The sequence below is a fragment of the Dendropsophus ebraccatus genome, chromosome 12 (genome assembly GCF_027789765.1).
Source record: "Dendropsophus ebraccatus isolate aDenEbr1 chromosome 12, aDenEbr1.pat, whole genome shotgun sequence".
In the NCBI taxonomy this organism is placed as follows: Eukaryota; Metazoa; Chordata; class Amphibia; order Anura; family Hylidae; genus Dendropsophus; species Dendropsophus ebraccatus.
The window spans coordinates 85,210,354-85,220,727 of record NC_091465.1 but is presented as its reverse complement, the minus strand read 5'-3'; the positions used below and the strand labels follow the sequence as shown (position 1 = coordinate 85,220,727).

The window sequence follows — 10,374 nt, the reverse complement described above, 5'->3', positions numbered from 1 at the left end:
TCTCTATTCTCATATAATGATACCTGCACCCCTGGGGTACCCGCTATGTACTCTCTCTTCTCATATAATGATACCTGCACCCCTGGGGTACCCGCTATGTACTCTCTATTCTCATCCAGTGATACCTGCACCCCTGGGGTACCCGCTATGTACTCTCTATTCTCATATAATGATACCTGCACCCCTGGGGTACCCGCTATGTACTCTCTCTTCTCATATAATGATACCTGCACCCCTGGGGTACCCGCTATGTACTCTCTATTCTCATATAATGATACCTGCACCCCTGGGGTACCTGCTATGTACTCTCTAGTCTCATATAATGATACCTGCACCCCTGGGGTACCCGCTATGTACTCTCTCTTCTCATATAATGATACCTGCACCCCTGGGGTACCCGCTATGTACTCTCTCTTCTCATATAATGATACCTGCACCCCTGGGGTACCCGCTATGTACTCTCTATTCTCATATAATGATACCTGCACCCCTGGGGTACCCGCTATGTACTCTCTATTCTCATATAATGATACCTGCACCCCTGGGGTACCCGCTATGTACTCTATTCTCATATAATGATACCTGCACCCCTGGGGTACCCGCTATGTACTCTCTATTCTCATATAATAATGCCTGCACCCCTGGGGTACCCGCTATGTACTCTCTCTTCTCATATAATGATACCTGCACCCCTGGGGTACCCGCTATGTACTCTCTCTTCTCATCCAGTGATACCTGCACCCCTGGGGTACCCGCTATGTACTCTCTATTCTCATATAATGATACCTGCACCCCTGGGGTACCCGCTATGTACTCTCTATTCTCATATAATGATACCTGCACCCCTGGGGTACCCGCTATGTACTCTCTATTCTCATATAATAATGCCTGCACCCCTGGGGTACCCGCTATGTACTCTCTATTCTCATATAATGATACCTGTACCCCTGGGGTACCCGCTATGTACACTCTATTCTCAGTATTATTTGGTAATCACTCTCGGCAGTGACTATGACGGCACTATTATTCAGGCAGGGTTGCCGCAGAGTTTTACCTCACAGACTTCAGACTGGATCCACCCTCCACATCCAGAGAGATCACAGAGACTTGTGCTTTTCTAGGGCTGTGCTGCCCTCTAGTGGTGAATTATCATATAGACACAATAGACGCTGTTCACATGTAATCCCGAGCAGTCACTATACTGAGGGGGCACATAATGTAATATTATGTATATGTAATACATGTCCACCATTGTAGTGTGAACCACGGCTCATACTCTCATTTAAAACAACAGGACGCACATTTCAGGTGTGATCTGGCGGCAATTCTGGCAGGTATTATAACCGTGACCTGGGATCCTGTCCGTATTGAGGATTTTTCAGCCATCAGATATCTGGTTAGGGAAGAGAGGGGGGGCATTGTTCACTCTGTACCTGTAGCCGGGTCGCAGGATGTGGTCGGCAGGTGATGATGCACAGAGGGATCAGCAATACAGATCTAATAAAGAAAATACTAACTATGAAACTGCACGGCCTATACACAGCACAGTGTGTCTATGAGTGAGAGCGCTCATCCAGCTCACCTGTTGTGATAAAGCCATCTTGTTAGCTTAGAGTTACAGGCTTGAGTTTACTGCTAGTTGCTGCTTTACTGCTTTTCGGCAATGGTATACATTCACCATGAGTCAGTACCTGTAACTACCACCGGTGTCACTGCTGAGCTCAGTCATATACATGTGAATGGCATACTCATTTCAATAGTTCACAGGTCACATGATCCATCCCCTATGAGGCCCTTCAAGCTGTAAGCCGCAGCCATGATGGAGCCTGTGCTGTACTTCTCTGTAATCTACCATGCATCTCCATCACCTATGTGGCTCCTCAGGACACAAAGGTGTAAGCCGCAGCCATGATGGAGCCTGTGTTGTAGTTCTCTGTACTCTAGCAGGTATCTCCATCACCTATGCGGCTCCTCAGGACACAGAGATGTAAGCTGCAGCCATGATGGAGCCTGTGCTGTACTTCTCTATATACTACCATGTATCTCCATCACCTATGCGGCTCCTCAGGACACAGAGATGTAAGCTGCAGCCATGATGGAGCCTGTGCTGTACTTCTCTATATACTACCATGTATCTCCATCACCTATGCGGCTCCTCAGGACACAGAGATGTAAGCTGCAGCCATGATGGATCCTGTGTTGTACTTCTCTATATACTACCATGTATCTTCATCACCTATGCGGCTCCTCAGGACACAGAGATGTAAGCTGCAGCCATGATGGAGCCTGTGTTGTACTTCTCTATATACTACCATGTATCTTCATCACCTATGCGGCTCCTCAGGACACAGAGATGTAAGCTGCAGCCATGATGGAGCCTGTGCTGTACTTCTCTATATACTACCATGTATCTCCATCACCTATGCGGCTCCTCAGGACACAGAGATGTAAGCTGCAGCCATGATGGATCCTGTGTTGTACTTCTCTATATACTACCATGTATCTTCATCACCTATGCGGCTCCTCAGGACACAGAGATGTAAGCTGCAGCCATGATGGAGCCTGTGTTGTACTTCTCTATATACTACCATGTATCTCCATCACCTATGCGGCTCCTCAGGACACAAAGCTGTACGCCGCAGCTATGATGGAGCCTGTGTTGTACTTCTCTATATACTATCATGTATCTCCATCACCTATGCGGCTCCTCAGGACTCAGAGCTGTAAGCTGCAGCCATGATGGAGCCCGTGTTGTACTTCTCTGTACTCTACCATGTATCTCCATCACCTATGCGGCTCCTCAGGACACAGAGCTGTACGCCGCAGCTATGATGGAGCCTGTGTTGTACTTCTCTGTACTCTACCATCTACTATCACTGAGCTAAAACATGCCAAGTGGTTATGTCGGGTATGAATGTGGGTATGAAGGCTGTGAATATGGGTATGATGAGTATTATTGTGGGTATGGTAGGTATGAATGTACGTATGACGTGTATAAATGAGGGTATGGCAGGTATGATTGTGGGTATAGCGGGTGAGTATGAATGTTGGTGTAACATAACCAGTGAGGCCTAGCACCTGTGGTTACCTGGATACCAGTGAGGCCTAGTACCTGTGGTTACCTGGATACCAGTGAGGCCTAGCAACTGTGGTTACCTGGATACCAGTGAGGCCTAGCACCTGTGGTTACCTGGATACCAGTGAGGCCTAGCAACTGTGGTTGCCTGGATACCAGTGAGGCCTAGTATCTGTGGTTACCTGGATACCAGTGAGGCCTAGTACCTGTAGTTGCCTGGATACCAGTGAGGCCTAGTACCTGTGGTTGACTGGATACCAGTAAGGCCTAGTATCTGTGGTTACCTGGATACCAGTGAGGCCTAGTACCTGTGGATGCCTAGATACTAGTGAGACCGAGTATCTGTGATAACTTGGATACTAGTGAGGTCTAGTACCTGTGGTTACCTGGATACCAGTGAGGCCTAGTATTTGTGGTTACTTGGATACCAGTGAGACCTAGTACATATAGGGGGAGATTTATCAAACATGGTGTAGAGTAGTGCTGGCTCAGTTGCCCCTAGCAACCAATCAGATTCCACCTTCCATTCCTCACAGACTCTTTGGAAAATAAAAGGTGAAATCTGATTGGTTGCTAGGGACAACTGAGCCAGTTTCACTTTACACCATGTTTGATAAATCTCCCCCATAGTTACCTGGATACCAGTAAGGTCTTTTACCTGTGGTTGCCTAGATACCAGTGAGGCCTAGTACCTGTGGTTCTCCTCTGCCTCCCCTCCCTATACCCACTCATGACATAGGTTGCTCTCATGACATGAATATGATGTGTCATCTGGTGAAGGAAGCTTTGGATTAACATTCCAACATTTAATTTTTGATTACATTTTGACATTTTGAGAATGCAAGGGGGCGATTTGTCCATATAGGAAAACATCTTATAGTTTCTAGAATTTACTCGGAGAAGGGGGTGCATATGAAGATTGCAGAGCATACGCATGTCATCTGGTGCCTGTTATGTGGCCCTGGTGTAAACCTGGGGGAGTGGGGGTTACTATGTATAATATAACAGCATAAGCAAGAGTCAGCGGTGAGGATTCGCACAACGTCCATAGGTCGTTGCTTGGCTCTCTGACAGTCAGTTTTGTCTTGGAAGTCAGAAGATTTCCTCCGGGTCAGACTTAAGACTCTGGGAAGAGGAGGAAGCCAGAGAATATACAGTCTGCCCCCTGAGTGCCCAACATGTGGTTCTTGTCAGTGGGCTCCAGCCAGATGGACTCACCCTTGCTGACCTTTAGCACAACACCACCTGTGGTTGCCTGGAAGATGTTTAAGACCTGGTCACAGAAGATGACAAACTTCTTTGATTCACTGTTGAATCGGCCTTTGACGATGTTGATGCAGAGGTGTCCCCTGGATGAGGCATGGTACGTGAAATAGTAGAGACCTGGGTACTGACAGGTGAACTTACCAGTACGGATGTCATATTGTTTGTTCACGTTAATGATCTCTTGGTCAAAACGAATAGGCTGATCCTTGCGCGGGTTCCCTATGGTGGTCTTCTTTACTGAGAATGCAGAATGCACCTCTGTCTTATATTCTCCAGATTCTCCTTTCAAGCCTTTTAGGCCTCTGGGTCCAGGTTGACCTGGGGGACCCATTGGCCCTTTTGGTCCAACTTTTCCAGGATTTCCAGGCAGACCAGGGTCTCCTCTTTCATCTTCTTCATTCCAACCAACAAAGGTTCCAGGAGGACCTGATGTACAGGAGACAATGGATTATAAACAGGAGGTGCCATCTCCCCAACCTCCACCCCTCCACCATCGCTCGGCATTGGCTTACCCTGATCTCCCTTCTCTCCATCTGCTCCATCCTTCCCATCTGCACCAGGAGTTCCAGGTATTCCATGTAGTCCTGGCATATGAGCTTGGCAGCTCTGCGCCTGACATGAGTGCACAGATAAGAGGAAAATACAGAAGAAGGTCAGTGCTCCTCTGGAGTCCATGCCACCTCCTGACAAAATAAAAGGGACAAATTAGGAGGGGTCCTCATTATGGTTCCAATGTTTATGATGAAAATGATGAGGAATGTAATGTGTTCTGGATGGAAAGTCTCACATATAATCTAGATGGCTAATAGGTCCTCCACCCTCTTACCGGACTCCATCTCATATCTATGACAATTCCTCTGCACTGTTCACCAGATGGTCTACAGGTTTCACCCAGTGGTAATGCTATAATATTCGCAATAGGTTTCTATTCTTATAATACAAATTTGGGTCCCTGGTACTCTAAAACCCTGCTCTCTCTGGGGAGACCAAGTGATGATGGAGGCAGCGAATGAAACCAACAGGATCTGAGGAGGCTCCATCACTCACCACAGAGAGCTGTCTTATCATGGTCCCACTCAACAAGGTTCAATATTTAATGCATCTACCACCAGTCAACTACTTTACCCAGCACCTCTGTTCATCAAACATCTCTAGAGACTTCTACCATGACAACTCTGTGGGTTCCTGCTTCATAAGGCAGGTATACTTTGAGATATTGACAAAATAAATATGCTCATGTACACTGTGGCATGCCCATTCACTTTAATGATCGAACATACTCTATTAGTGACTGTCTGTGCTCCATCTCCCCAATGTATATTTTGTGGCAGCAGATCATGCCTTATGCATCTGGGCATTAGATCTCACTTCCTATACATTTCTACATCATTTCATGTCCTACACATTTCTGCAGCATTCGCTCCCACCTCTCCCACATTTCCCCAGTGTTACCTCACGCACATTTCTCCAGCATTCCCTCCCACCTCTCCCACATTTCCCCAGTGTTACCTCACGCACATTTCTCCAGCATTCGCTCTCACCTCTCCCACATTTCCCCGTTGTTACCTCACGCACATTTCTCCAGCATTCGCTCTCCCTTCTCCCACATAACCCCAGTGTTAGCTCTCACATGGTTCTCAAGCATTCGTTCTCCCTTCTCCAACACATCCCCAGTGTTACCTCACGCACATTTCTCCAGCATTCGCTCCCACCTCTCCCACATTTCCCCAGTGTTACCTCTCGCACATTTCTCCAGCATTCGCTCTCCCTTCTCCCACATTTCCCCAGTGTTACCTCTCGCACATTTCTCCAGCATTCGCTCCCACCTCTCCCACATTTCCCCGGTGTTACCTCTCGTACATTTCTCCAGCATTTGCTCTCACTTCTCCCACATTTCCCCAGTGTTACCTCACGCACATTTCTCCAGCATTCGCTCCCACCTCTCCCACATTTCCCCAGTGTTAGCTCTAACATGTTTCTTCAGCATTCGCTCTCCCTTCTCCCACATTTCCCCAGTGTTACCTCACGCACATTTCTCCAGCATTTGCTCTCCCTTCTCCTACATTTCCTCGGTGTTACCTCTCGCACATTTCTCCAGCATTCGCTCTCACTTCTCCCACATTTCCCCAGTGTTACCTGTCGCACATTTCTCCAGCATTCGCTCTCACCTCTCCCACATTTCCCCAGTGTTACCTCACGCACATTTCTCCAGCATTCGCTCTCCCTTCTCCTACATATCCCCAGTGTTACCTCTCGCACATTTCTCCAGCATTCGCTCTCCCTTCTCCTACACATCCCCATTGTTAGTTCTCACATGTTTCTCCAGCATTCGCTCTCACTTCTCCCACATTTCCCCAGTGTTACCTCACGCACATTTCTCCAGCATTCGCTCTCACCTCTCCCACATTTCCCCGTTGTTACCTCACGCACATTTCTCCAGCATTCGCTCTCCCTTCTCCCACATAACCCCAGTGTTAGCTCTCACATGGTTCTCAAGCATTCGTTCTCCCTTCTCCAACACATCCCCAGTGTTACCTCTCGCACATTTCTCCAGCATTCGCTCTCCCTTCTCCCACATTTCCCCAGTGTTACCTCTCGCACATTTCTCCAGCATTCGCTCCCACCTCTCCCACATTTCCCCGGTGTTACCTCTCGTACATTTCTCCAGCATTTGCTCTCACCTCTCCCACATTTCCCCAGTGTTACCTCACGCACATTTCTCCAGCATTCGCTCCCACCTCTCCCACATTTCCCCAGTGTTAGCTCTAACATGTTTCTTCAGCATTCGCTCTCCCTTCTCCCACATTTCCCCAGTGTTACCTCACGCACATTTCTCCAGCATTTGCTCTCCCTTCTCCTACATTTCCTCGGTGTTACCTCTCGCACATTTCTCCAGCATTCGCTCTCACTTCTCCCACATTTCCCCAGTGTTACCTGTCGCACATTTCTCCAGCATTCGCTCTACCTTCTCCTACATATCCCCAGTGTTACCTCTCGCACATTTCTCCAGCATTCGCTCTCCCTTCTCCTACACATCCCCATTGTTAGTTCTCACATGTTTCTCCAGCATTCGCTCTCACTTCTCCCACATTTCCCCAGTGTTACCTCTCGCACATTTCTCCAGCATTCGCTCTCCCTTCTCCCACATTTCCCCAGTGTTACCTCACGCACATTTCTCCAGCATTCGCTCTCACTTCTCCCACATTTCCCAGGTGTTACCTCACGCACATTTCTCCAGCATTCGCTCTCCCTTCTCCTACATATCCCCAGTGTTACCTCTCGCACATTTCTCCAGCATTCGCTCTCACTTCTCCCACATTTCCTCGGTGTTACCTCTCGCACATTTCTCCAGCATTCGCTCTCCCTTCTCCTACATATCCCCAGTGTTACCTCTCGCACATTTCTCCAGCATTCGCTCTCACTTCTCCCACATTTCCCCAGTGTTACCTCTCGCACATTTCTCCAGCATTCGCTCTCCCTTCTCCTACACATCCCCAGTGTTACCTCTCGCACATTTCTCCAGCATTCGCTCTCACTTCTCCCACATTTCCCCATTGTTACCTCTCACACATTTCTCCAGCATTCGCTCTCACTTCTCCCACATTTCCCAGGTGTTACCTCTCGCACATTTCTCCAGCATTCGCTCTCACTTCTCCCACATTTCCCCAGTGTTACCTCTCGCACATTTCTCCAGCATTCGCTCTCACTTCTCCCACATTTCCCCAGTGTTACCGCACTCACATTTCTCCAGCATTCGCTCTCCCTTCTCCTACACATCCCCAGTGTTACCTCTCGCACATTTCTCCAGCATTCGCTCTCCCTTCTCCTACACATCCCCAGTGTTACCTCTCCCACATTTCTCCAGCATTCGCTCTCACTTCTCCCACATTTCCCCAGTGTTACCTCTCGCACATTTCTCCAGCATTCGCTCTCCCTTCTCCTACATATCCCCAGTGTTACCTCACGCACATTTCTCCAGCATTCGCTCTCCCTTCTCCTACACATCCCCATTGTTACCTCTCACACATTTCTCCAGCATTCGCTCTCCCTTCTCCTACACATCCCCATTGTTACCTTTCCCACATTTCTCCAGCATTCGCTCTCCCTTCTACATATCCCCAGTGTTACCTCACGCACATTTCTCCAGCATTCGCTCTCCCTTCTACATATCCCCAGTGTTAGCTCTCACATGTTTCTCCAGCATTCGCTCTCACTTCACCCACATATCCCCAGTGTTATCTCTCACTTTTACCTCACACCACATAGATCTTTCACCTTCACTTTGCAGTGATCTGTACAATTCCCCAATGTCCAACCCCATGCCTCTTACGGTTTTCTACATGTAATGCATTTGGCATCAGGAACTCTAATGGTTTGAGTTTGGAGCCTGGAGATTGTGGGGCACCACAGATAAGCAGGATTCTCGCACTTACCTTAAGTCCGAACGTTTAGTAGGAATCAATGTTTGGTAGAAATTGTGCAGCTGGAAATCACAAACATGAATTACACAACGCCAGAAAGCAGAAGTGTCAGCGGATTCAGAGGACTTAGAGGAACTGGACACTTTGGAGCTAAAATACAAATCGCTGCTTCCTCTCGATACTGAGGTGACTGCAGAAAATAAAATATGGGGGAATATGCCCTCATGGCCTCTGTATACCTTCTTCATGTCCTCCTTGCTGTCTTTTTTATGTCTTCTTCATGTTATCTTAATGTCCTTCTTATTTCCTCCACATATCTTCATGTCCTCCTCATGTTGACAGATGATCAAACAGCGCTGATGTTCAGGTTTGTACGAACTCAAACCATCGGTATTTGACTCCCACAGTCTTCCCGCTCCATGGGGAAGGTGGAGACAGCACAAGTCCCGCCTGAACACAACCTATGGCCCAGGCTGTATTACTGTTTTCCAGGCAGGACTCGGGCTGTCTCCACCTTCCCCACGGAGCGGGAAGACTGTGGGAGTCAAATACTGATGGTTAGAGTTCGTACGAACCTGAACATCAACGATGTTCGATCATCTCTACTCATGTTCTCTTTATGTCCTCCTCAAATCCTCCTCATGTGTTCTTCATGTTCTCTTTATGTCCTCATGTTTTTAGGTCCTCCTTGTGCTCATCTTCTTCATGTCCCCCTCATGTCCTCTGAATATGTTCTTCATATGCTTCTCATGCCCTCTTTATGTCCTCCTCATCTTCTCCTCATGTACTTCTCACGTTTATTGGAAGCTTTCCATTCTCCAGACTGTTTACAATTATCTCTTGTAGACCAAAAATTGTTGTATTAGTACAGTATAGGTATATCTACAGTCTCTTTATATACTGTGGTATAATTCATGTAAGAATCCAGTCATCATATGGTAGTATTCAGCCAATCTATGTTGGTATTATTCCGCCATTTTATGGCGTTCTTCCCATACAAATTGAGTAGCTACTGTATGGCGATATTATTTAGTCAGTGTATGGTAGTGTTGTTCAGTCAGTATATGGATTATTATTCAGTCAGTATATGGCAGTATTACATTTTATTAAAATAAAGTATTGTAGTTTAGTTAGTGGGCAGCATGGTGTCTCGGTTTTTGGCTGATATAAGTGCTGCAGAATGTGTTGGAGTCTATATAAATAAAGGAGTTATTGTTATATATTATATTATGCATTTATCGCATGCTTGAATTATGCAGTTAATGTATTATTTAGTCATTGGATGTTGGCATTCATATACTGTGTGGCGGTACTATTCATTTACTGCATGGTGCTATTATTCAGACATTGTGTAACAGTATTATTTAGTCATTGTTAGGTGCTATTATTTAACCATTTTGTGGCCTTCAGTCCCTTGTGTTAGTATTATTCATTCACTGTGCGTCAATATTATTCAGTCCTTTTGTGCTAGTATTATTCATTCAGTCACTGTGTGGTAGAATTATCCAGTCACTATGTGACAGTATAATTCAGTCCCTTTGTGGCAATTATTTAGTCTCTTTTTGGCAGTATTATTCAGTCCTTTTGTGGTAGTATTATTCAGTCCTTTGT

At 46.8% G+C, this 10,374-nt stretch overlaps 2 protein-coding genes across 2 annotated transcripts in view; both read right to left on the bottom strand.

The window, feature by feature from the left end:
• The window catches only part of LOC138769708 (ephrin type-B receptor 2), a 125,393-nt gene extending 123,913 nt beyond the window's left edge, over window positions 1–1,480 (bottom strand). Inside the window, exon 1 of the mRNA XM_069948339.1 lies at window positions 1,434–1,480. The gene's annotated coding sequence lies outside the window, so the exon portion shown is untranslated. The remainder of the gene's footprint in view (window positions 1–1,433) is intronic.
• A 2,387-nt stretch (window positions 1,481–3,867) lies between these two features.
• On the bottom strand, window positions 3,868–8,957 carry C1QB (complement C1q B chain). The gene is made up of 3 exons (XM_069947425.1): window positions 8,776–8,957; window positions 4,855–5,025; window positions 3,868–4,768 (listed from the first exon to the last, which is right to left on the bottom strand). Exons 2-3 carry the CDS (start codon window positions 5,015–5,017, stop codon window positions 4,194–4,196), a joined length of 738 nt encoding a protein of 245 aa, XP_069803526.1. The 5' UTR covers window positions 5,018–5,025; window positions 8,776–8,957; the 3' UTR covers window positions 3,868–4,193.
• Window positions 8,958–10,374: the final 1,417 nt, after the last annotated feature.